The sequence below is a fragment of the Pelodiscus sinensis genome, chromosome 12, assembly GCF_052426305.1.
Source record: "Pelodiscus sinensis isolate ZL-2025 chromosome 12, ASM5242630v1, whole genome shotgun sequence".
In the NCBI taxonomy this organism is placed as follows: domain Eukaryota; kingdom Metazoa; phylum Chordata; order Testudines; family Trionychidae; genus Pelodiscus; species Pelodiscus sinensis.
Window position 1 is genome coordinate 39750833 of NC_143063.1, and position 27313 is coordinate 39778145.

The 27313-nt window shown below is 45.2% G+C and overlaps 1 protein-coding gene across 1 annotated transcript; it reads left to right on the forward strand.

The window, feature by feature from the left end:
- Positions 1-14812: 14812 nt before the first annotated feature.
- On the forward strand, positions 14813-27145 carry DYNLRB2 (dynein light chain roadblock-type 2). The gene is made up of 4 exons (XM_075940015.2): positions 14813-14958; positions 16342-16417; positions 22026-22193; positions 26847-27145. The coding sequence occupies exons 1-4, from the start codon at positions 14956-14958 to the stop codon at positions 26888-26890; spliced, it is 291 nt and encodes a 96-aa protein (XP_075796130.1). The 5' UTR covers positions 14813-14955; the 3' UTR covers positions 26891-27145.
- Positions 27146-27313: the final 168 nt, after the last annotated feature.

Genomic DNA, 27313 nt, shown 5'->3' on the forward strand with positions numbered 1-27313 from the left:
CAGGGCCCACATGGAGAGCTAGGGATTCCTGCAGCCCTGGCCTGGCCCTCCCTTCCTCAGCAGCCAGGGAGAGAGACATAGCTGCTGTGGCCTCAGCCCATATCCCTCCCAAAGGCAGGGGGGAAGAGCTGGGGCTGGCACACTGTGTAGTCTTGTAATTTTGTAGGTAATAAGTTAGTTATAATTAATGTATGTTATAGCATAAGGTTTGGATTCAATTTAAACACAAGGGCTGCATCTAGACTGGCATGATTTTCCACAAATGCTTTTAATGGAAAAGTTTTTCCATTAAAAGCATTTGTGGAAAAGAGCGTCTAGATTGGCACAGATGCTTTTGCGCAAAAGCACTTTTTGCAGAAAAGCGTCCGTGCCAATCTAGACACGGTTTTGTGCAAGAAAGCCCCGATCACCATTTTCGCCATCGGGGCTTTTTTGTGCAAAGCAGTTTTTACCTGTCTACACTCGCCCTTTTGCACAAAATCATTTGCGCAAGAGGGCTTTTTCCCGAGCGGGAGCATCATAGTATTTGCGGAAGAACACGGACAATCTTACATTATATTGTCAGTGTTCTTGCGCAAATGCAAGTGGCCAGTGTGGACAGCTGGCAAGTTTTTCCGCAAAAGCAGTTGCTTTTGTGGAAAAACTTTCCAGTCTAGATGCAGCCAAGATGTAGGCCTCACACAGGCCAGGCAGCTTTGTTAACTTAGCTCCAGCTCTGTTTGATGTTAGCATGGTCTCATGTTCAAGCAAAGGGATGGAATATTGTAATACATAGAGATTGCCTTGTAACAGATAGAAGTTAAATTTGAAAGACTTTGTAACTTTGTTAAAGTGACTAGAAGTACCCTTTTGTTCCAATCTGCAATTCTATAAATGTATTGTTTGTGTGAATGAGAGAGAGAATGTTTTAGAGAGATAAGTGTGAAGGCCACTGCATGCTCAAAAGGTCAGAGACTCAGAAGCACAAAATAATTATCAACTAACTGAAAGCACACTGAAAAGGCAGACTACTGGGGCAGATTGACGAACCCTGAAGTTAGTGGCAAGCACCCCTTCATAGGGAATGGATAACAAGTTTCACCAGAAGACAACAGCCAGAAGGGGTCATCAGCATAATATCAGATGACTGCGAGAACAACCTCCAGATAAACATATGTTGCAGAAAAACTGATTGTGATGCTGAATGACTGATTAAGGCAAAATGCATAGACTTGCATGGAAGGAAAATCCTATAAAGGGTGGGGCATCTTGTATGGTTCTTTGTGTTCTGTCCTGCTAAGACAATGGAGCATCAGTCCAGACTGACAAGAACCCGGCTCCCCCCTCGTACTTGACCTATCTGGCGAATAGGTTGGGTCTGGCAACAGACTGGTAACTATTCTGGGGGAGGGAAGGGAGGGGTTTGTGTGCATGCATATGCATTGTTATATTATCAATAAACGCAGCATGTTGCCTTATCCCCCTGAAAAAGATCCCATGTGCTTCTTTTAAGCATAACAACTGTGGCCCAACCCTGCCCAGTGGCCCTCCTGGCAGCTGGGGGGGCTAAGAGCAGGGGCCAGCTGGGGGGGGGAACCAGGGGAGAAAGAGGGAAACAGGCAAGGGAGGGAGAGAAGAGCTGGGGGGAAGAGCTGTGGCTGACCAGGGAGGAGAGGGGGAAGAGCTGGGGCCAGGCCCTCCCCGGTAGCTGGAGGAGGAAGGGTTGGGAGGCCTCAGTCCTGGGCCCTCCCTGGCAGCCAGGTGGAAGGGGAGGAAAAGCCGGGGAGGCCTTGGGGCTGGGCCTTCCCTAGTGGCTAGGGGGCAGAGGGAGGAAGATCCAGTGTGGCTTTGGGGCCAAGCTCTCCCCATCACCCAGGAGGAAGAACTGGAGCTGCCATGCTGCGGCTTGACCTGAGGCAGCCGGAAGCGGAGGGAGAGCTGGGTCAGCCCTGGCCCTGGCAGACGGAGGCAGAGCTGGGGAGAGCTCTCTGATTGGGCAGGGCTGATTAATCATCTGTGAAGCTGTACGGCCACGCAGCTTAGAGGGAACACTGCCCCACACCTCCAGCCCACCCACTCAGCTCTTCCACTGGGACCCTGCACCTCCAGCCCACTCCTGTCCCCTTCCCCCAATCACACACCTCACCAACCCCGCTCTCCCTTGGCCAGACACACTGCCCGAGAGAGAGGGGGGTTGGTGAGCACAGAGAGCAGGGGATGCAACCTTCTAGTATTTACTAAACTTAGATACTAGCTAAGTTGGGGGGAGGAATAGCTCAGTGGTTTGCGCATTGGCCTACTAAACCCAGGGTTATGAGTTCAATCCTTGTGGAGGCCATTTGGGGCAAATATTTGTCAGGGATGGTACTTGGTCCTGCTGTGAAGGCAGGGGACTAGACTCAATGACCTTTCAAGATCCCTTCCAGTTCTAGGAGATAAGCAATCTCCATTAATTTAAAAAAAAATAATTTAAGAAGGTGTGATATTCACAGGATGGTGAAGCTTAACAGCTTAATGTTCTATGCTGAGCAGAAGCAGAACAGGTAGTCTATAGTTTCTAATCAATGTATTTCAAGCCAGACTTTCCAGGCCCACTCTGATGGGGCATTCCATATGCTTTATGAAAATATGTTTATAATATGAATATGCCAAACACAGGTATACTTTATGCAAGATAGCTCTTGCAACATATCACTGGAAAGGTTTTAATCTACTGAATATGATTACGCCATTTGTATGCATGTATCCTTTTTATATTTATAGATCAAGTTAGGAATATTAAACAGTATGTCTGTAATTGCATATTTGCTGCTTTGTGTCACTCCCATTTATAACAGCTCAGGACTGTGATGGTCTATTAGCAAGCTCCAAATGGAGCTTAATCTTCTTTCAGCCACGTGGGTCAGCCAGAGAAGGATGGAGACAGGGGCTCTGAAAAAGCATGAGACCGCATCACCTCATGCTTGGACCCATTCTGGATGTTGTATTTGTCCATAAGAGCAGAAGGAAAGTTTAGACTGAACACAAAGGATTAACGCCTTTTCCAAAGCCTATTTAAGAGTGGGAAATGAGGTAATCCTGGTCATCGGTTCTCCTTGACTATCCTACTCAAGATGATTGCTGGAAACAACTAAGGGTATGTCTACACTTCCACCCTATTTCGAAATAGGGATGCAAATGAAGACATTCGAAATTGCAAATGAAGCCGGGATTTAAATATCCCGTGCTTCATTTGCATATTCGTGTTATGGCACTATTTCAAAATAGCGCTATTTCAAAATAACAGACGCTGTTAAGATGCGGTTATTTCAAGAGAAAACCCTTCTCTCAAAATAACCCTTATTCCTCACACAATGAGGTTTACCAGTTATTTCAAGAGAAAGGTTTTCTCTCATAATAACCATGTCTTAACAGCGTCTGTTATTTTGAAATAGCGCTATTTCGAAATAGCGCCATAATGTGAATATGCAAATGAAGCGCAGGATATTTTAATCTCGGCTTCATTTGCAATTTCAAATGTCTTCATTTACATCCCTATTTCGAAATAGGGTGCAAGTGTAGACATACCCTCAGACTGAACTGGGGGAAAGGAATGGGGCCCAGTCTAAAAGGATGTTTAGCCTGTGAAAGTTATTAGAAAAACTTTTAGTATGAGATACCACATGTAACTAGTTTCTTTAAAGTATTAAGCTTAGTTTGCATGTTCTGTTTTATTTTGCTTAGTAATCTAGTTTGTTCTGTGTGCTGTCTCTTATCACCTCTTAAATACTACCTTTTTTACTTAATAAAATCCCTTGTGATTATTAATAAACCCAGTGTAAATAATTGTTATAAGGAGTCTGTGCATATCTTTCTTTACATTGAGAAAGAGGGAGAATTTTCATAAGCTTACTCTGTATGCAACTCAAGACAGATTTATCTGGAGTTCAGCTTCCAGAGGGGCTTTGCGCTGAGTGATGCTTACAGTGTGTCTCTGCAGCCTTGGGGATATAGCCCCGTCCCTGTGTCTGTTTTGAAGCAGACTGGAGAGCTGGCCTCAAGAAGATAGGGTTACAGTGTTCCCAGGCTCTCAGGAAAAGCAAGGTTTGTGGGGGTCTCAGCAAATCAGGTGACAATCCCAAGGGTGTCCCAACCTCTCACATTTCAAACCAGACTTTTCAGGCCCACCCCTAGAGATGAACATGCAATTAAAACCCTAGGCCAGATTAATGCAATTTAGGAGTTTAATACAGTTTTTGAAAGGCACCTAACCCCTATTGGAATCAATGAGTTTTAAGCACATTGATAATTTTGAAAATCACACTAGATGCTTAAAATATCTTTAAAATCAACAATTCAATTTGCTAACAGGGGCCCTTGTGGCTTATGAGGCTTTGCTCAGTTTCCGCAGAGAGTTTTGGGTCCACGAGGAATGAGAATTTTTCATCTGTTAATTAACTATTTAATTAGTATTCCCACATCCCTTTCTCCTAGTGCTGAAGAAAATATATAAAATAAATGAAGGTAACTAGCTCAATGTTACTCTTGCAGCTCTGAGTCTTTAATGTTTTCTATACCCTTACTTAAGCTGAGGTTCACTACATATAATTCATTTTTATTGTGCTACACCCACATACAGTCTTCACATACTATTTCCAAAAGCAAAGTATAGATATGAACACCATCAAAATGAAAAAAAAAATTCACCAAATATGGTGGTAGATTTCTCCTACCACCAGTTTTGATACTAAAGTACATATCTAAAGCACATAGAACCATAGAATAATAGAACCATAGAGCTGGAAAAGACCTCAGAAGGTCATCAAGTCAAGCCCCCTGCTCTAGGCAGGACCAATCCCAACTAAATCAACCTAGCCAGGGCTTTGTCAAGCCGAGACTTAAAAACCTCTAGGGATGGAGACTCCACTACTTCCCTAGGTAACCCATTCCAGTGCTTCAACACTCTCCTAGTAAAACTGGTTTTCCTAATATCCAAACTAGACCTCTCCCACCACAACTTAAGACCATTGCTCCTTGTTCTGCCATCTGTCACCACTGAGAACAGCCTTTCTCCATCCTATTTGGAACCTCCCTTCAGGAAGTTGAAGGCTGCTATCAAATCCCCCCTCGCTCTTCAGTTCTGCAGACTAAACAGACCCAACTCCCTCGGCCTGTCCTCATAGGTCATATGCTCCAGCCCCTTAATCATTTTGGTTGCCCTCCGCTGGACCCTTTCCAATGCGTCCACATCCTTTCTGTAGTCGGGGGCCCAGAGCTGGACACTATTCTCCAGATGTAGCCTCCAGATGTGGCCTCACCATTATTATAAAGGAGAATAATGACATCTCTGGATCTGCTGGCAATGCTCCTCTTAATGCAACCTAATTTGCCATTAGCATTCTTGGCTACAAGGGCACATGCCTGATTTCTATACTATATTCCCCAAGCATTCTGCATCCCATGGCACACAAGACTATTAATTTGCTTTTTTGCTCTCTTACACTTGCAAACAAAGTGGAAGTGAATTGCTTTTCACATTATATATCCCATCTGAGTATATCATACCTACATATAATTTCACTAAAAGTGCAATTAGGTCAAGAAAACATGACCTGTGAGGGAAGACTGAAAGAACTGGGTTTCATTGGTTTGCAAAAGAGAAGACTGAGGCTACGTCTAGACCGCAAACTTCTTGCGCAAGAAGCTTTTTTCAGAAGAGATCTTCCGCAAAATCTTCTTGCACAAGAGAGCATCCACACTGCAAAAGCGCATCAAAAAAGTGATGAGCTTTTGCAAAAAGATAGCGTCCAGACTGACTGGACACTATCTTGCAAGTAAGCAGTGATTGCTATGGACAGAATGGCCACCGGAGTACCTGTGCTTTTTCCTCTTCCCTCTTCTTGCACAAAAAACCCCTCTTCCCCATCCACAAAACCATTCTGCAAAAACTCTGTACTGTAGACATAGCCTGAGAGAGAACATGATAGGAGCTTTCAAGTACAGGCAGGCCCCGGGTTACGTACAAAATAGGGACTGTATGTTTGTTCTTAAGTTGAATCTGTATGTAAGTCGGAACTGGCGTCCAGATTCAGCTGCTGCTGAAACTGACCAGCGGCTGACTACAGGAAGCCCGAGGCAGAGTTGCTCTGCCCCGGGCTTCCTGGAATCAGCCTCTGATCAGTTTCAACAGGCTGAATCTGGACGCCAGTTCCGACTTACATACAGATTCAACTTAAGAACCCCAGGCGTCCCCAAGTCAGCTGCTGCTGAAACTGATCAGCGGCTGATTCCAGGAAGCCCGGGGCAGAGCAACTCTGCCTGGGCTTCCTGTAGTCAGCGCTGGTCAGTTTCAGCAGCGGCTGACTTGGGGATGCCTGGGGCAGAGCAGCTCGGGTGCTGCTGGGTGCTGCCGCTCCTCGGTGCTACTGGACCAATCCACCAGCACCCCAGCTGCTCTGCCCCAGGCGTCCTGATTCAGCCGCTGCTGAAACTGACCAGCAGCGGCTGAATCAGGACGCCTGGGGCAGAGCAGCTGGGGTGCTGCCGGGTTGGTCCAGTAGCCCCAGCTGCTCTACCACAGGCGTCCGGAGAAAAGCCTGGACTGCTTGGGGGGGGGGGGGGCTACTAGCTGCGCCCCCCCCCCCCCCAGCAGACCAGGGAGATGCGGGTGGGGGACCAAGACGCACCACGGTCCCGCCGCCCGGGTCCTCCGCGGATTTGCTTCACGTCTCCCTGGTCTGCTGGAGACCAGCAGACCAGGGAGACGGGGAGCAAAGCCACGGAGCACGCTGGCAGCGGGACAGCCGCGGCGTGTCTGGGCTGTCCGCTGCCCACGTGCTCCATGGCTTTGCTCCGCTTTGCTCCCCGTTTCCCTGGTCTGTTGGTCTCCAGCAGACCAGGGAGATGGGGAGCAAAGCCGCGGAACACGCCAGCAGCGGGACAGGCGCGGCGCGTCTGGGCTGTCCGCTGCCCGCGTGCTCCGCGGCTTTGCTCCCCGTCTCCCTGGTCTTCTGGAGACCAGCAGACCAGGGAGACGGGGAGCAAAGCTTCTGAGGACGCCAGCAGCGGGACAGCCGCGGCGCGTCTGGGCTGTCCGCTGCGCACGTGCTCCCCGGCTTTGCTTCCCGTCTCCACGGCTGTCCCGCTGCCGGCGTCCTCTGAGGCTTTGCTTCCCGTCTCCCTGGTCTGCTGGTCTTCAGCAGACCAGGGAGACGGGCAGCAAACCCCGTTCGTAACTGCGGATCCGACATAAGTCAGATCCGCGTAACTCGGGGACTGCCTGTACCTAAAAGTGTGTCACAAGGAGAAAGGAGAAAAATTATTCTCCTTAATCTTTGATGTTAGGAAGCAATGGGGTTAAACTATAGCAAGGGATGTTTAGGTTGGACATTAGGAAAAACTTCCTGCCAGGCTTGGTAAGCACTAAAATACATTGCATAGGGAGGTTGTGGAATTTCCATCTTTTGGAGATATTTAACAGCAGGTTAGACAGACATCTATCAGGGATAATCTAGATTCTAGATGGTGCTTGGTCCTGCTGTGAAGGCAGGGGACTGGACTCGACGACCTCTTGAGGTCCTTTCCAGTCCTATAATTCTATGAAGATGGTGAATTCCTTGCAGTTTTTTCACTTCAATGGAACAAAAATTTCTCCCTAGGAATAGATCTTCCGAAAGGGCAGGGTTATTAACACGGAGGATAAAGGACAATCCTAACCCTAATATTAAATACAACTGAGTATTAAAGTGTTTAGTTTTAAAACACTGGTTTACTTTTCAACATGTAGATTGTCGTCCCCCCCCCCCTTTTTACTCAATTTGGAATAAAGACTCAACTGATCAGTTTCATTTCTAGATCCTGATGCTGTAAACTCTTAAGCACTTAAGTAACCTGCCTTCAACAGGCCACCTACTCTTGCACACTGCTCAGGAGTCTTACAAAACACAGTGTTTTACATAAAACCCCACCTCCTGAGAACACATGATTACATAAGAACTGCCACTTACTTTAAGAAAAGAAAGTTTCTGACCCATATGGCCACATAGAAAAGCCTGTAAATGTGATGCAAGTGTTTCCTAAAGGAGCAAAAATCAGATGACAAATAAAGAGAACAAATATCTTTAAAAAACCCAATCTCTTGATTTTTTTTAATGTTTCCGGTGGGCAATGCTGAAAGTTACTCACATGGTGTGCGACTGAGTGAGTCTGCCAGCCAACCCAATCATGGCTGGGCACAGAATTGCAAGGCCTTCCTCTCTCCTGCTCTCACTGCTGCAAATGGCCACCCAGAGATTCATTTTCTCTTGTGAATCAGCTCTCCAACTGATCACATTCAATCCCAGCCTGTCTGGGATAAAAAAGGGTCCAGTGCAACAACAGCCCTGCAATCTCCCACCAGGTCTTCAGCCTCACTCATGGCTTAACAGTCCTTCCACCATTTGTCTATGGAGAAACCCAGAACCTCCATATGCCCTGGACATTAGCCGAGAGAACCTGAAGCAAGCAGTTAAGAGCTGCTTCTTCAGCCCCCTTGCTTTCTCCCTCTACCTCTCTCTGGGACATTCCCAGGATCAGCAGCAAACAAAGGAAAAGCAAAAGTCCCAACACATTTCCTGAACAGGGGGAAAAAGGCCAGGCCAGCCCAGCAAAATATCTGAGGAAGAAAACCAAACTATCGAAGTGAAAGATTAGTAACAGACCTTCTGTCTCACAACTGGCTTGCTGCCATGTACACTACTACTCAGAATAGACAGCACTTTAAAGATAGCCATTAACTCATGCTGTGTTCCTACAACCATTCTTTGTCCTAGCCATACTCTGCCGTTGGGAGCTAAGAATAAGAGATTCATACAGCTTCCCACTGGCAGGGGGAAAAAGAGGGTTCCCTTTTAAAATTCTTTCTCCAAGCATGACATGCTGCAGGGCTGTGGAACTTAGTTACTCTTTAACCCCTTACTGCCTGGTGTAAGGTTTTATATGCCCCCTTACACATGGGTAAGCATTTGCAGGCTTGGGATTCTAGTTTGTGGGCAGTTTCTGCTTCTCAGGTGTTCTTGCAATACTGTGGAATCTAGACAAAAACCTAAAATTTGTGACCTCTAAATGGGTGTGTGTTTTAAGCTGTAATGCTGGGCATAAATAATGCTTTTGCAATTATACCTGCATCTCACTTAATGCCATGTTAGTTCTATTTGCAAGATTCCCTGTAAAGATATATTTGGCAATTTTAAAAAGACTTAAAAAAAGACAGTCCATACCAGGCAGGGAGGGATTCAAGAGCCATTGCACTTGGAGTAGCTGCTAAACTGAATGATTCCTTATTCTTACCTCTATAGATCTCTTGAACGGACATCCCAGTTATTTCAGATGGACACTGGACAGAGAATTTCCCATGAACATCCATTAATATCTTACATAGACGGTGTGATTCTTCAACTGCCATTGACTGTAATGAGACTGCCTCAGTAAGGATCACTCCTGAAAATACAGTTTTCAGCATTAGGCCCATGAAATATAACACATACTTTTTTGTTCGACAATGTCTACAGAACTATGCTAATAAAACGTTGCCAGCCAGATGTTCCAGTTAGAGTCAATAATTGTGCACCCGTGTTTTCAACTGTTTACAAATGGGGTAATCTTTGAAGGGAAAACTCAATTCCAAGAGATAGATTAATTCTGAGGATTCAGAAAATTGTCCTTTCTATTAGGTGAAAACTGGTTGGGTGCATCTTTGCAGATTTCATTGTTTGCAGACCTGAATTAAATATTTGCAGGGAAATTAATTTCTTCTGTTTACAGATAAAATGCACATGATACTGTTGGACATAACTCCAGTGACTCATATGAATACAGTCCTGTGCATATTCTGAAATCAATTCCACTAGTGTAAAGCTACAGCAACACCATCAATTGGATTGTCCTGATTTACACCAGTGTAAGAGACCAAAGCATGGCCCCGTGTTTGAGGAAATTAAAATTATAACTTCAACATGTGGGACTGTTCTAATAAAAGAAGCATTATATACAGATGCTACTTTAATTCAGTCATTAATAAGTTTCAAAATGAAGCAGATTCAAATAAAAGGCCCCAGCAACTGCAGAATAGCAACAAACTCTATTTTTGTTTGGTTTGGTTTTGGTGGGTTGGTTATTGTTTTTTTAATTTTGTTTGGTTTTTCTGGTTTTGCTTGGTTGGTTTTGGGGAAGCAATGATGGGCTGGGAACTGGTTTTGTAGTTCTATACTGGGTTTTGGAGGGTGTTTGTTACAACAGATGTGATGGGGTGTATTTCTGGGTTGGTTGGTTGTGTTTGTTTTACTGGAGGGCAGGGAGGGGGGTGTTTTGTCTGTTTGTTGGGGAGATGGTGGTGGTTGTTTTTATCTGGGTTGATTGTGTGTTTCATAGGGTGCTTGGGTTTGTTACGGGGGGAGATGGTGGTGGTAGTTTTGGTATGGGTTGGTTGGGTGTGTGTTTCATTGAGTAGTTAGATTTGTTGGGCAGAGTATGGTGGTGCTGGTTTTTGTCTGGATTGGTTGGATGTGTCATTGGGCGGTTAGGGGGTGGATGAAGATGCTCGTTTCTGTCTGAATTCGTTGGTTGTTTCATTAAGTGGTTGGAGGATGGACGGTGGTGCTGGTTGCTGTCCAGGTTGCTTGGGTATTTCATTGTGTGGTCAAAGGGTGCAGGCAGTGCTGGTTTCTGTCTAGGATGGTTGGTTGGAGGTGGAGGGTGGTGCTCAGGGGTGGATTTATGATGAAACATACTGTGCCCTGGCATGGAGTCCGTCCCCCTATTGACACAGGGCCCCAGGGCTAGGCAGTCCAGTACTGGGTCCAGCACCACCTCCTCCCACAGGGGGCAGATGCTCTGTGTCAGGGGGGAGGCAGTGCCTCTGAAGAGAGGTCTGGGGGAGGGGCAGGGGAGCAGGGACGCTCACCTGCAGCCTCAGGAGGGCCGGCAGGAGGTGGTGAGCTGTGCAAACATGGGCTGGAAGGCTTCAGCGGAGTACTGGGTAGCCACACTGCTGACTGGAAAACAAAGCTGCCCTTTGAAGTGAGAAAGTGCCACTTCTCTCTGGCCGCCAGCTGTGCGGATACCCAGTGCTCCTCTGAAGCCTTCCATGGCTTCTGCATGCCACCTGGTGAGTGGGCAGGGGGAGATAGGGTGGCTGGGGGGTGGAGAGCCTGCAAGCTGCATAGCCAGCAGGAGAAAGCATCACACACAGCAGGAAAGCGCCGTTTTGAAGCAGGACAGCGCCGCTTCTCTCCTGCAGCTGGCTGTGTGGCTGCACTGCCCCCTCTGCCTGAGTCCTCCAGCCCCTGTAATGTGCTGTTGTTGGCTGCCACCTGGTGAATGGCTGTTGCCTGCAGAGAGGGGGAGAGTAGTCAGGGTGGAGGTGGGTGCTTAGGTGATATATGGAACTGTGCTCCCCCTCACCTTCAGGTGGTGCACATGTGGGTTTCTGTGATACTGTGAGTCTGCCCACTTCTCCAGGCCAACCAGCCCAGGACCAATGGGGTGCCTGAAGCTGTCCTCTTTGGCCATTGAGATCTTCGTATCTCCTCTGTCACTCTTCTTTTTCAGCCACACTTTGGTAGCTCTGCACTTGTGCTGGGCCCTCAGGTCCATCCCTTCCACCAGAGGCCCTGCCCTTCTGGGGGCCCAAACCTGCCCCATCCCACATCTTGCCCAGAGGCCTGGCTATGCTGTCAGCAGTTCTTCCTGAACCCTTAGTTCCTTTGTCTGTGGCCCACACCCAAGTCCAGACCTGCACCTTGGAGAGACAGGTCTGGCTTTCAGCACCCCACTATTACAAACGTTTCAGTGTCACTGGTGTTAAACCTAGCTGGGGAATGGGTGGTCCAGATCACAACCCATCCAGAGCCACCCATAGCTACATCCCTGCTCTTTCAGACATTTTTAATCTGCCTAAAAATCAAGGTCAGTTTTTTAGCAATAATGAAGTGATACTGCGAGTCTGGCAGTCAAAAACACAAAAACAAAAATGAAGGTGGGGCAAAAAGACACAGCTAAGCAAAAAGACAGTTTGTCATCTTATTTTAAAAATCCTGAAGTACTGAATAGAGGACATTCATCAAAATGTATGGGCAAGGAACTATCCCAATTTTCTGATTGCCTACCGAGTTGTGGGGATACCACAACGACTGCAAAAATTGAACAAGTAGACTCGGAAGTGGCAATGGAACTACAAAATATTGGTAATTTCGTCTAAGTATGGGAAGAAACCTACCCTGAAGACATAGCATTATGGCCAAAATTTATTTCATTGGACAGGATAGAATATTTCTTAGTAAATTAATCAAAAAACATAGCTAATATGGAAAATTTGAGAAAAGAGTATGAGGTTGGAGGATGAAAGCAGTCTAGAGTCCAATTTTCTGAGGATGAAGAAAAATGGGATGACAGAAATGAGAAACTGGTTAATTTTTTTTAAACAACCGAGGCACTCTACTGTTATGTTTGCAAAATATTCCCTATTGTAAAGGAAAACAAATATTTGTCAATGGACACTCTAGTTGGAGAAATGTTGCAAGAGATATTGCTGATCTTGAAACTTCTAAAGCTCAAATTAATGCTATGTGTAAGTTTGTTCAAAGATGTAAATTATCTGGAAGAATGATTCTGCATTATCGGCTCACTTTGAGAAAGAGTGTTCTTATTGGAGGAAAGTGCTGAGACATGTTGTTGCCACAGTGAAACTGCTATCTTCTTTGGGACTACCACTAAGAGGACATGATGAGTCATCAGTGTCAAACAAAAAAGGTAATTTTTAACCTACTTTGAATATCTTAGTGAATTTGACAATTTTCGTAATGAACATTTGAAAAATTATCTGTATTGTGCCTCAGGGAAGACCAACGTTTTAACACAAGAAACCTACAATGAATTCATTACTATAATGGCAGAGCAGCTCAGAAACCAATTCACTGATGAAGGATTCCAAGTACTGTTCCAAAATAGTCGATTCAACACCAGATGTGAGTCATGTAGATCAATTAACATGAATTTTAAGATATGTGATCAACAATGATGAAGTTGTAGAGTGATTTCTTTGTTTTGTCCTACTAAAATACCACACTTCTGAATGTCCAGAGACAACCCTTTTGAAAATCATTGCAAATTGAGGTTTGGATATCAAAAATTATCGTGGGCAGAGCTTTGATAATGTCACAAATATGGAAGGAAAATATCCAGGTCTCCGGTCAAGACTGAACAATGCAAATCGCTCTGGTTTATTCATACCATGTTCCAGCCATTCCTTAAATTTAATCTGCAATGCTACAGCCACATCTTGTGAGAGAGCTACACATTTGTTTTACTTTGTTCAAAACACATATGCTTTTTTTCAATTTCCACACATCGGTGGAGTATGCTACAATCACACTTGGAACAGGCAAATGGAAAGCATTTGACAGTCGAAAGAATTTATGACACCAGCAGTGTTCCCTCTAAACTGCCTGTCATCAGAGCTTCACAGGAAATTAATAAATCCTACCCAGTCAGTCAGCTCCATGCAGGGAGCCTTGAGCCTCTGACTGGGCGGGGCTGATTAACCACCTGTGAAGCTGTGCTGCTGTTCAATGTAGAGGGAACACTGGACACTAGATGGTCTGCTTGTGCAGATGCTGTTTTGGCTTTGAAAATGAGCTCTGATGTGAAAAAGAGAACCTTATTAGACACAGCCACATCAAATTTTGAAAAGCTGTGTGTGAAAACTGAAGCAAAATCCTTAGCAAAAAAGTTTAAAAATTTGCTGTTTTTACAAATGATGAGGGCTATGCTTCATCATCACCAGTTGATTTGTATAGACTTGTGCATGACAGTTTGCAGGCAACCTCTCCAAATGTAGAAATAATTCTGAAAATATTTTAAACAATGCCAGTCACAAATGCTTCTGGTGAACATTCTTTTTCTGTACTGAAATGAGTTTAAAATCATTTGTGAAATCCGATGAGTCAGGAACATTTGACAAGTTCAACAATATTGACAACTGAAAGTGCTTCTTTACAAAATATTATTTATGACGACTTGACGATTTTTTAAAGGAAAGGTGTAGAAAGAAAGCTATCTGAATAAATAGCTTTTTCAAATGGAATACATTTCTTCAGGGGATGCTAACTTTTATTTTTCCATTCATGCATCATGAATACATGTTATTGTTACACATTTTTCACATTGGCTTGCAAATACAAGCTTTCATCTAGGCCAGAAGTTCTCAAAGTGCTGCAAGAACTCCATTCAGGTGAACTGAGGAAAGATTATTATGGGTTTTATATATATATATATATATATATATATATAAAGCGCTCTTATTTAAAGCACTTTACAATAGTTAATGGTTAATAGCTAGTTAATAGTTAATAGCTAATGGTACAAATAATACATGGAAAGATCATTAAGTTGTCCACCGAGACCCTCAGCAATTTACAAGTGGTCTGGGGAAAGAAGCTGGACTACAAAAATCAATCAAGTTACCTCACTTCTTATAACTTACAATATAGGAGGCGGATGGAGAAAACAGCATGAAAACGGGAGGGGCAGAGTGAATGTTCTTTTTCTTGGCTGGGCCAGGGGGGCCCTAAAAACGAAGCTGCGCACATGGCGCACTCGCCCTAACCCCGCCACTGGGGGTGCTGGTTCGTGGCCGGGGAGGCCGGGGGGGTTGTTGCGAGCGGTGGTTTCTGTCCCAGCCGGGTGGGGCTCCAGGGGCAGGAGGGATGTGGAAGCGTCTTGGGGCTGTGCTCGGACCCTACAGCCCCGGAGCCACCGCGCGCTGCAGGCCCCCGCCGGGAGACGCCGCCACCGAGGCCGCCAAGAACCGGGAGCTGGGGACGCGCTGGTCACCTCCCCTCCCCCGCCCCATTCGGCTAGTTCAGCTTCCGCTCCCAGCCGCACTTCCGGGCCGGCCCCATAGCAACCGTTGCGAAGAGGGACGCTGGGTCTCGCGCCGGTGACTCCTGGGCGGCGCTGGCCATGGTAACGGGGAGAGGGGGCGCTGCACCCTGGGCCACCCCCCCCCCCCCCGCACACGGGACCCCAGGCGGGAAGGGAAGCGATTGAGCAGCCCGGGGGTCGCTAGACAGCAGCGCTTGGAGGGGGCACGGCCCCCGCTGGGCAGCCCTCGGCAGGGGGGGGGGGGGTTATGGGAGGCACTGGGCAGCCCTGGGGGGAGGGGGGGAGTTAGGGGAGGCACTGGGCAGCCCTGGGGGGAGGGGGGAGTTATGGGAGGCACTGGGCAGCCCTGGGGGGGGTTATGGGAGGCACTGGGCAGCCCTGGGGGGAGGGGGGAGTTAGGGGAGGCACTGGGCAGCCCTGGGGGGAGGGGGGGTTATGGGAGGCACTGGGCAGCCCTGGGGGGGAGGGGGGGAGTTAGGGGAGGCACTGGGCAGCCCTGGGGGGAGTTATGGGAGGCACTGGGCAGCCCTGGGGGGAGGGGGGAGTTATGGGAGGCACTGGGCAGCCCTGGGGGGGAGGGGGGGGTTATGGGAGGCACTGGGCAGCCCTGGGGGGAGGGGGGAGTTAGGGGAGGCACTGGGCAGCCCTGGGGGGGGAGGGGGGAGTTAGGGGAGGCACTGGGCAGCCCTGGGGGGAGGAGGGGGTTATGGGAGGCACTGGGCAGCCCTGGGGGGGGAGGGGGGGAGTTATGGGAGGCACTGGGCAGCCCTGGGGGGGGTTATGGGAGGCACTGGGCAGCCCTGGGGGGAGGAGGGGAGTTATGGGAGGCACTGGGCAGCCCTGGGGGGGGAGGGGGGAGTTAGGGGAGGCACTGGGCAGCCCTGGGGGGAGGGGGGGAGTTATGGGAGGCACTGGGCAGCCCTGGGGGGGGAGGGGGGGAGTTAGGGGAGGCACTGGGCAGCCCTGGGGGGGGGTTATGGGAGGCACTGGGCAGCCCTGGGGGGGGAGGGGGGAGTTATGGGAGGCACTGGGCAGCCCTGGGGGGGAGGGGGGAGTTAGGGGAGGCACTGGGCAGCCCTGGGGGGGGGTTATGGGAGGCACTGGGCAGCCCTGGGGGGGGGGTTATGGGAGGCACTGGGCAGCCCTGGGGGGGGGGTTATGGGAGGCACTGGGCAGCCCTGGGGGGGGGGGGTTATGGGAGGCACGGGGCAGCTCTCTGTGGGTTCTGTAACACACTATCTGAGTATTCCCCATGAGGAGTACACTCCTAGATCCCCTTCCTTGCTGTGGGGAAAGCCTGGCTGAGAGGCTTTAGTACTAGCCCCCTCTGTCAGACTAGAGCATCTTGCCAATGCCATGGCCTTGGGAGGGCACCTTCAATGGGATCGATCACTCACACACACACTCACTCACACACTATTGTAGACTGTTAATTTTCTTTATTTCTGTGATTTGTTTTTTAAGGCAGAAGTAGAGGAAACACTAAAGAGGATTCAGGCACATAAAGGGGTTATTGGAACAATTGTTGTAAATGCAGAAGGTAAATATACAGCAGTTTGTAAATCTAAAATAAACTTCATGGAGATACTGAATGTAACCACTTAAACCATTGCAATAAATCCTGTGTTATTAAACAATGTAACCACTTTACAATACTTTGCAAAAATGTAATATTAGCTTAGACTTTCAGAAATGAAGAAGTTCAAAACTGATGCATGCAAACCCTGATTTGTGCAGCAAAAATGCACACACAGTTCTGTAAATCTGATTTTATATTTTTGATATCCTGCAGCTTGATTAATTCAAAATACTGAAAGCTAGAAACATGGCAAATTCTAGAATTGTGTCAACTAGGAATTAAGTAGAGAAACAATTGTTGTAAAGGCACCCACTAGTTATTTTTGTCCGCTAAAGTTCTATGTTTACCATACTTTATAGTCTGCTATAAATATTAACATATGCAGGATTGTAGCTAATTCTGATGGTCCCAGGATATTAGGAAGATGAAATGGGTAAGATAGTAGCTTTTGTTAGAGAAGCTTTGGAGCTTACAAAGACCTCTTCTTCTGATCTGAGAAATGTAATATTAATAATTTTCGTCTGAAACTTTGCTATAGTAAGTCATTAAGTTTTGCTGAGGATTGATGCAAGTTCACCATTTTTGTATGGCCTTTTAAAGTGTGCTGTTTAGCCAAATATTGGTTAGCACAATTCTACCATATGATGTAGACTTGAAAGGCCAGACCCACAGTACTGGATGGTTAGCTTTTGGCATAGCCCAGAAGGTGAAGAGGGAGCAATGAGCAGCCCTTTTTAGATTCATTTTTCTGTTTCATACAAACTCATTTCACATAATATTTTAAGAGAAATGTATTAGCAACTTTCTCTCCATTCACCCTTGCCCCCAGAAGACAAAAACATGGGGAGAAAAAATATTCTACAGCCAAAAAGTAGGTTTAGGCTGCTGGGCAACAGCTTTGGGGCTGCATTAACTTCAACCATTTCAGAGGTTTTCAAGGGTCTCCTGGAGTCATCAGGGATTTGGGGGTAATAGTGGCTCCTGTTCTTGTCTATATAACCCTTAGGTAGAGGGCTGTCAGTGGAGATGAGCAGGACACAGTATGTAGTCAAATGTGTCAGTCCTGAGCTCCTGGAGAAATCCCTAGTTGTTCAATTAAGCCTGTTTGTGGGGGCCAAGATTCTGAAGCAGAATATTCTAGAATATATTCTAGTCTCTCCACCCAAATACACCTCAGAAAAACCCACAAAAAACACTGTATTAAATAGTTGAATATGCTGCGGTAGTGCTCTGACAATTCCCTTTTCACTTTCACAATTTAAAATATCCCAATATATATCTGCTGCCCTAGTCACGGTTCAACAATGAAGAGAGAAGTACAAGTGTTCTCTCAGAAGTTGGTACTTCTGGATAGTTAATTTACATGCATAAACAGGTCAAAAATGGTTCACCGGTCACAGAATAGCTGTTGCAGGTCAAAAGAGAAATGCATATACTGATACTAACAGTAATTGAACAACTGTATTGTGCCTGTGCATATTTGTGTCTTTCGATTAACTATTAACTTTTGTTATTAGCTTGAAGGTGCAGTTTGGTTTTAGGACAACTATTTAAAAATAATAGTATGTGATTTGGTCCAGGGGGAAATCATGCCAGGATTTGTTTGCACACTTAAATTATGCACAAAATTGTTAATTGATTGGTTTTGGTTTTTTGTTCTTATGGAAGAACAAATTAAATATCTATCCAGAATATTTGAATAGGAAAATAATTCTAATATTTTTAAAACTTCAGTTTCAAGAGCAGTGTTGTTTAAAATGTTGTCTAGTTTATGCAAACAATATTTTTCTCATGATTTCTCATATAGATCTGCTAAAGCATTTCCATCTTCACCTGTACTTACTATTTTTGTGATAGCTACTTATTAAGCCATTGTTTAGAGATTATCTTGTTTGTAGTATTTTCATAGACCAACGGTGTATAATCAGTATTTGATTTCTGCTTGTGTCTCAGTTTCCTTGCACAGGCAGGTCAGAATACTCCCTCTGTTGTGTTCCAAATGCCATCTCCTCACCTCCTTATTTCAGAGATGTTGCATCCACTTATACTGGGAGCAAATACATGAAGCTTGCTGTCAAACTGTGGACATATAAAATATATGAGAAAGCTAGAGTCACCAAGCCACTGCTTTTCAAATAAGTCAGGTGTATGGCTACATGCCTGATTGGTGTAAATGGCTCCCCAAATGCCCAAAAATCACTGTTTGCATGTACAATTTCCTACAAATTATTTAACCCACACAAGTTAAAGGTAATTCTCTAAAATGATAGTGATTTTTTTCAATGCTCCTGGATGAACAGATTTTCGAACAAGTTAATAACAAAAACTAAATATACATGTGTGTGACTAATTTGTTGAAAATCTATTCTTTCTGAACTAGGAACAATACAAATAATGTTATGTTAATTTTAAATAAGTCATTTAAAACCAGAAGGCTAATTTGAACTCATGATCCAATAGCCACTTCTTTCCCACCAGGTGTCAACATTTCTCTAAAGAAATTAAAGTGCCTAATTTACAACAAAACAAATTTGTTTTAATCCTTCTTTTAGAGTGGTTGGCAGTGTAAGTAAAATGGTGATACAGTTCCTGAAATAAACAGACAATATTGAACATCCTGCTAATAGGGAGTAGAGAGTTAATTTAAGAAAAGAGTACTGATTGTTATATCTTATAGAGCTGTATTCAGTTGTTTGAATTGAAAATGTCTCCAGATTGATGCTGTCTTTCACACACACACAAGATCGCTAGTTTAAAAATTACCTACCCTGGTGGTTTCTCTACTAATTTCCAGTTTGTTCCACAAACTGAGCATCAGTTTCTTTTATTCTAGGGAAGTCAACTAATGTCAACAATTCATTTTCAGGTTATTTTTGGCCAGACATTTCACTTTACTTAGATCTTGAGAGGCTGACAGATTATTTTATTAAAGGTACAGGAGTTCTTGGAATGGTTATTTGGTTTCAAGGTCATATAAACTTGACATTTTTATTCACTGTTGCTTTTAAGTGACTGTTGCCCTTTCTACACAATGTGATTATGCAGCTGTTCTCTCACTAATGAAGTGCCTGAGAAGATGGTTTTGTCTTTATTAAATCCCTACTTCCACATTTGCTGGGTTTCTGTTTCAACATACTAATGTTTCATACATATGAGACACATAATACATTGATTAGGTCGTCCTGTTACATCCTCTTGCAGTGAAAGATTATTTTTTAACAGAATAATCAAGAATTGAGAGCATTTAGGTTTAACATGAGCACTGAGAGTAAATAATGCTAAACAAATTCTGGAATAGTTTAAAAGATCTAACTCTTCTGAAGCTTTTCCAAATATCTGTCCTCAATGTTCCCTTGATCACTTTAATCCCAATATTTTTTTATTTTTACTTCTTCATGTATTACCCTTCAAATATATTTGAAATGTTATTTTCCTTCATTCCATTTTTAGCCAAGATTTACAGTAATAGTACTTTTAATCTTTCCTCATAAATTATTCACTCCTGCCTCTTAAATTTTAGTTGCTCCTTTCTGGAGTGTTTACAGTGTCAAAATGTTTTGTGGCATTGGCATATGCAAAAGTATATCCATTATTTAGGAGCTGTACCACCATCAGTGTGAGAACCTAGAATATTGTCGTAGGGCATGTCTATACTGGGGAGTTATTTCAAAATAACTCTCCTTATTTTGAAATAACAAGGCAAGTGTCCACACTATCAGGCCTGTTATTTTGAAATAATGGGATTGTCATTTTGAAATAATAACTCCTGCTTGTGGAGAGGAATAAGTTTATTTCAAAATAATTATTTTGGGAGTTATTATTTTGAAATAAGTTATTACACTACTTGTTAGTGTAACCTGGTAGTGCAGACATAACTTTACTGGCTTGTAACATGAGGCCTCTGTGAGCAGTTCAAAATCAAGGTAGCTTTTTGTAAGTGAAGCAAAAATATTAAGCCCTAGTAAGTTTTGAGTTTTGCAATTACACCACAATTGTAAAGGTACCTTTTGTTCTGACTGCATAGTCTATCGATATAGAAATTATTATAGGACGGAAGATTACATTCAATTCATCAAAATGGATGTTGATGTTACATTATCAGACATTCAGCAATAGCTTGGATATATAAATTGTCAAACTTTGTAAGATTTTGGAGCCATATAATGTGGACTATGCCATCATGTTGTATTGCAATGTTAAAGAGCTGTTCTGGAAGCTGCAATATGGTCACCAAATGCAAATACACAATTTTACAACAGTTTCCTTTGATATTTGACAGAGATTATAAATTTCCAATCCTATTCCATCATTAAATATATAAAATGCTTAATATATACAGTTAGTCAAAATGATTGTTAGATAGTTGCTAGGGGCTGTGCCTCCTGCTCGCTACGCTTACCATCTGCTTCTCTTTGGGGGGTAGGTGTCTGGCTAGTGGGAGGGAGCAGGAGCGGGCAGGGTGTTTGGCCAGAGAGAAAGGGGCAGGAGCAAGCTGGGGGTAGGTGTGTGGCGAGGGGCTAGGAACTAGGCTGGGGTCTCGATGGAAGGGGATAGTGAGGGGGCTGAGAGTGCAGGACACCCCAGCTCTTCCCCACCCCAGCTGCTGGGAAGGGCTGGGGTCACCCCGGCTCTCCCTCCCCCACCCCTGCCGGCTGCCGGGGAAGGCTGGGCCGAGGCAGCCCTGCTCTCCCCCTGGCCACCGGGGAGGGCCAGGCCAAGACTGCAGTGTGGCAGCTCCAGCTCTTTCCGCCCCCACTGGGTGCCAGCTCTTCCCCCCAGCTTTTCCCTTCCCCAGCCAGCACCAACTCTTCGCCCCCGTGGGGCCCCAGCCCTGGGCCAAGGCTGCGCCAGTCCCGGCTCTCCCCCCTGGATGCCTGGCAGAGCCAGCTGCCATGCAGGGCCAGTTCAAGGCTGGGCCAGCCCCAGTCTCTCCCCCGAGCCACTGGGAGGGGAGGGATGGCCGGGGCTGGAAGCAGCACCAGCTCTCCACATGGGCCCTGGGGAAGACCAGGCTGGTAGTAGATGGGGCTTGGCTCCTGGGGATACACAGTGATATAATGACTCATGACAAATATTTATATAGCGCAAGAGAGATTTAAAATATGCATTGTGGAAATATGTAATAAGCAGCATCACTTAAACAGATGAACCAATTAAATTGGCAAGTACTATGGGCTAAATTTGTATAGATATTTAGGTGCCTAGAGATGTAGATAGATAGCTGGTGAGATATTCAAAAGCTCCTAGGCATTGATTTCAGGCATCCTTTTTTAAATCAGGCCAAATGTGTAGTAGTATTAAGCAGTGTTCCCTCTAAGTTGCATGGCAGTACAACTTCACAGGTGATTAATCAGCCCCACCTAGTCAGTCAGCTCCCTGCAGAGAGCCCTGAGCCTCTGACTGGGCAGGGCTGATTAATCACCTGTGAAGCTGTACTGCCACGCTTAGACAGGGAACATTGGTATTAAGCAATGTAACTGGTTTTCCTATAAAATATAAAACCCAAAATCTAATTCCACTATAAAAGACAAAGTCCACAGATTGTTTTAATACGTCTGTTTGTTTACAGGAATTCCAATCAGAACAACTCTAGATAACTCGACAACAGTACAATATGCAGGACTTCTTCATCAGCTCACAATGAAAGCAAGGAGTACAGTGAGAGATATAGATCCTCAGAATGATCTAACCTTTCTTCGGATCAGATCAAAGAAACATGAAATCATGGTAGCCCCAGGTAACAAGATCTCTATTCCAAAAATGTTGTCAAATTGTGTGTTGTATGTTTCTCTCTCTTCAAAACACAGGGCTACTGTAGATGATGTATCTACTTGCTTTTGCTGTAAATCTTTTACATTTGTATAGAGTGTGGTCGAAGCAAGAAGATAAGATCAGATCTCACAGAAATGTTGGGCTGGAAGCAACCTCAAGGAGTCATCAAGTCCAGTTTCCTGCACTGAGGCTAGACCAAGTATTCCTAGAGCACTGCTAACAGGTGTTTGTCCAGCCTAGTCTTAAAAACCACCAATGACCGGGATTCCCAAACCTCCCTTGGAAACCTTAGACTTTAACTACCCTTATCTATTTATATACATTATACACACACACACACACACACACACACGAGATTTGTGCATCTCTCTGTGTGTCTGTCTGTGAGTTCATTTGTTCAAGAACTCCTAAACAATAAGAGCTAGGGCCATCAAATTTGGTAAGCAGCTTCCTCTTGTCATGACTTAAAGTACAGGTTTGGTTGCACCAGGAAAACTAAAAGTGATGGGAAACTGACAGTTTTCCATAACATGGAAAAAGTGTGGGGCTGGGCTGTTCAGAGAGACTCTATACTTAGTGTCAGCTGGGGACAGCGAGCCCACAGGGTAGAGCTAACTTGCTGAGTGTTCACTAGGGGCAGCCATACCACAAAGGTAGTGGCCAGCAGAGCTTAGGCTCTGCCATCTTGCCTGCCAGCACTCTGGGTAAATAGCCCCCCCTGCAGCCAACCCTTCCCTCCCTGGCAGGTGGGCAGGGGCACAAGGAGGAGAGAAAAGGCACTCAGGAGGATGCAGGGGGAGAAAAAAAGCCAATGCCAGATGGGACCCCTGCCCTGAGCCCCTCCAACTCTCCTGCATTGGCCCCCCACATCACCAAGGCCCTTCCCTGACTCCTGGACCCACACAACATCCGCCCCCCTACCCTGAAGGACCAGGGCAACACCAGGTACGTCTTCTAGCAATGATACAGTTTTTTCCTAATAGCTAACCTAAAAGTCCCTTGTTTTTAAACTCATTACTTCTTGTCCTGCCTTCACTAAGCTAGGGTGAGAGGTAGTTATGTTGGAGAGTAGGGATAGGGTGCAGAGTGACCTAGACAAATTGGAGGATTGGGCCAAAATAAATCTGATGAAGTTCACCAAGGACCAGTGCAGAGTGCTGCACTTGGGACAGACGAATCCCAAGCACTGTTACAGGCTGGGGTCAGAGTGGCTAAGCAGCAGTTAGGCAGAAAAGGACCTAGGGATAACAGTGGATGAGAATCTGGATATGAGTCAACAGTGTGCCCTTGTAGCCAAGAAGGCTAATGGCATATTGGGGTACATTAGGAGGAGTATTGCCAGCAGATCTAGAAAAGTTATTATTCTCCTTTATTCGGCACTCGTGAGGCCACATCTGGAGTATTGAGTAGAGTTCTGGGGCCCTCGCTATAGAAAGGTTGTGGATGCAATGGAGAGGGTCCAGTGGAGGGCAACTAAAATGTTTAGGGGGCTGGAGCACATGACCTACGAGGAGATGCTGAGGGATTTGGGCTTATTTTGTCTGCAGAAGAGAAGATTGAGGGGAGATTTGATAGCAGCCATCAACTTCCTGAAGGGAGGTTCCAAAGAGGCTGGAGAGAGGCTGTTCTCAGTAGTGATGGATGGCAGAACAAGGAGCAACGGTCTCAAGTTATGGTGGGGGAAGTCTAGGCTGGATATTAGGAAAAACTATTTCATTAGGAGGGTGGTGAAGCACTGGAATAGGTTATCTAGGGAGGGGGTGGAATCTCCATCCTTAGGAGGTTTTTAAGTCCTGGATTGACAAAGCCCTGGCTGGGATGATTTAGTTGAGGTTGGTCCTGCCTTGGGCAGGGGGTTGGACTCAATGACCTCTTGAGGTCTCTTCCAGCTGAAGATTCTATGATTCAGTGAACATGGACATACATTGCTCACTGTTCCCTTTATAACAGCCTTTAATACAAGGATGGGCAAGAAAATGGTGGCAGTTTCCCATGGTTAACCCCTGGTGGGCTGCCACCACTACATTTCCCTGTGTCTACACAGGTACCAGAGATTGCAGCTCCCATTGGCCATGGATTGCTATTCCCAGCCAATGGGAGCAGCAGGAAACAGTGCAGTCTGAGACAATGCTTCCCACAGATCCCATTAGCTGGGAACAATGATCTGCAGCCAGGAACTGCAATCGCTGGTATTTGCAGAGGCACTGGTAAATATCTCAAGGGGGCTAATCCTGGTGGACCAGGTTACTATCAGGTCTCCCCTCTCTCTCTCTCTCTCTCTCTCTCTCTCTTTCAGGACTAAACATGACCAATTTTTTTAACCTTTCCTGATAGGTCAGATTTTCTAAACAATTTATTATTTTTGTTTTTTCCCCGGAATCTTTTCAGTTTGTTCACATCTTTCCTAAACTTCGGTGCTCAAAATCTGACAGTATTCCAGCGGAGGCGTCACCAGTGCGGAGTACAATGGAACAGTTATCCATGTATTATGTATAATACTTCTGTTGAAGCTAATAAGCTTCTTTTAGTGTCTTTAACAAGCTGTTACAGAAAAGAAATTTAGTAAACATGGCAAATGTGTTCACTTTTTCATCCTTCTATTGTTGTTGCTAAGTATTGACTTTTCACTTGATACTATACAGTACGTAGCAAGCTTCTCATTGTTCTAGAGGGTTTGTTTTAAAACATAGTATACTAGAAGATTTATCTGGTGTTGCTCAGGTCCTTAAGTCAAATAAGTTTTGTTTTTCTTCATTTAAATCATCGTGCTGGGATGGAACTGGGGATCAGAGATTCAGAATGCAGGTTTCCCTGGGGAGAGAGGATAACCACAGCCCTCTCTCACCGCAATGGCTTGTGGCCGGAGAAGCACCTGACCATGGCTGCTGCAGCTGTAGCAGTAACAGCTGGGTATGGGGTACATGTCTCCTGGCTGGGGGACAGAGTCAGACATACAGAGACACAAACAGATGAACTCTCTGAAATATATAGTAAATAGTTGTCCCTTTCTCCTCCTCTGTCCCCTGCTGGTCCAGTGAGGTTAGAGCTGTCCTGGTCCCCATATAGGACTCTTGCTGCCCCCCCCCCCAGTGGTCATCCTGCAGTATTACTGTCCCTTCTGCCAGACCCCTCCTTTTCCATCATATATATAGTAGCCCAATGTCTGTGACTAACGCTGAAATGCTGGCTGTTGCCTCTGGGCGGCGCTGTTGCCTCTGTCACATCCTTCGTCTCCCACCGTGGTGCTCGGCCGACTTCTGCACCGCTCAGCCAGGCTGCTGCACCGCTCAGCCAGGCTGCTGCGGGGGAGCAAGCAATACAAGCAGCCGTTTGGGTACTGTGGTCCCCATGCAGCACCCCCCAGTGCTGCATGGGGAGCATGGGGCCCAAATGGCCTCTTGCTCTCCTGCGGCGGCCCGATTGAGCAGCGCAGAAGTCAGCCGAGCACCACGGCGGGAGGCAAAGGGAGGTGGGGCGGTGACATACACTGTCAAGAGGCATGGCCTGCCTTCTGCATCACTGCCATCATGTCCTTTGCCTCCCACCGTGGCACTCGGCTGCCTTCTGCACCGCTCAGCCGGGTTGTCGCAGGGGAGCAAGCAGCCATTTGGGCCCCATGCTTCCCATGCATAAGGAGGAGGAGAAGAGAAAGAGAGATGGAAAGAGAGGCAGGAAGCAGAAGAGCTGAAGGGGGGGGGGGGCAGTAGGAGGAGAGAGAGAGAGAGAGACGGAGCGAGAGACCGGAGGCTCAGGAGAGAAGAGAAAGATAGAAAGGGAATAGGACGTGGAGAAGAGGCCCGAAAATCCTGTCTTATGATGGGCTACTGGCTAGTTTTACAAGAAACAGTTGAATTTCACATACATCGCTCTGTCCTGGCACAACCAAACCTTTACCTTGTTTTCAGTTGTGATTAAGAAGAAGTTGCATACCAAGTTTGGTGGTCCTAGCTCTTACTCTGTTAGAGGAGTTCAGGAACAAATAGACTCACACACAGACAGACAGATGCATATCTCTAAATATATAGTAAAATCATTGATCACAGATAGTATTAGCCACATTAATATAACAATTATAACTGAATTACTTCTTTGTCAATCAGAAAAAACACTTATATAGAACTACATTTTTGTCTTGCTCATCTTTAGTATAAATGTTTTAGATTTTCTTTGTTTTTTCCCCTACTTAATATGGACAACGGGCCAGATCCTTGGCCACAGAGCATACACCATTAATTGAGGCATATGGGGTGGAGAATGAAAATGTTCTGTAGATTCTGGGTGTTTGCTAGACTGGTACCGATATCACTGATCTCATTTTTCTACTAGAAATCATAAGTGAAGTCAATGCATTTGCATTGGCGTAAAACCAATATGAGCAGAATCAGGCCCTATTACTTTTCATGCTAGCAGTTGATCAACAATACATGACTATAATTTTTGTCAAGCAAGTTTTTAGGGTATAAATTCAAAAGTTTCTCTTTCTGTTAAGATAGGAATCAATCTATGAAGAAGAACTACCAGTAAACAAGTAGATAGATGCTACTACTTCTGTAATATTTTAATTTAAAATTCTGATTACTGTGATGATTTTGATTAAATTGTTCTTATCTTTTCACAGATAAAGAGTATCTTCTGATTGTTATTCAGAACCCATGTGAATAGACTTTCCACAACAATATTTTTAGAGACAGTGATATAGCTGTTCTTTTTATAATACCAATCCTTTGCTGTTGATATTTAATTCCAAATATACCACTGACTTCTTATGTAATATATGTAACTTGTCATTTCTGAAATTTTTCCAAGCTAATATTCTTAGTTGTAGCTGTACTTAAACTTGTGCTTAAGCAAAATCAACATGCTGTGTGTAAATAAATACTCAGAAAAGCAACAATAAAGCAAAATGTTGAAAAACAATTGTTAATTTTTTTTTTTTTGGCTAATTCTTGTAATTAAATAATTCTCTTTATATGACACAGTTAGCTTTTTTAAAGATGGAATAATTTCAGGGAAATTAGTAACTTGTATTTGTAACCATACCCAGAGAAACTCAAGTATATACAATTAGATAGCATTATTCATGTT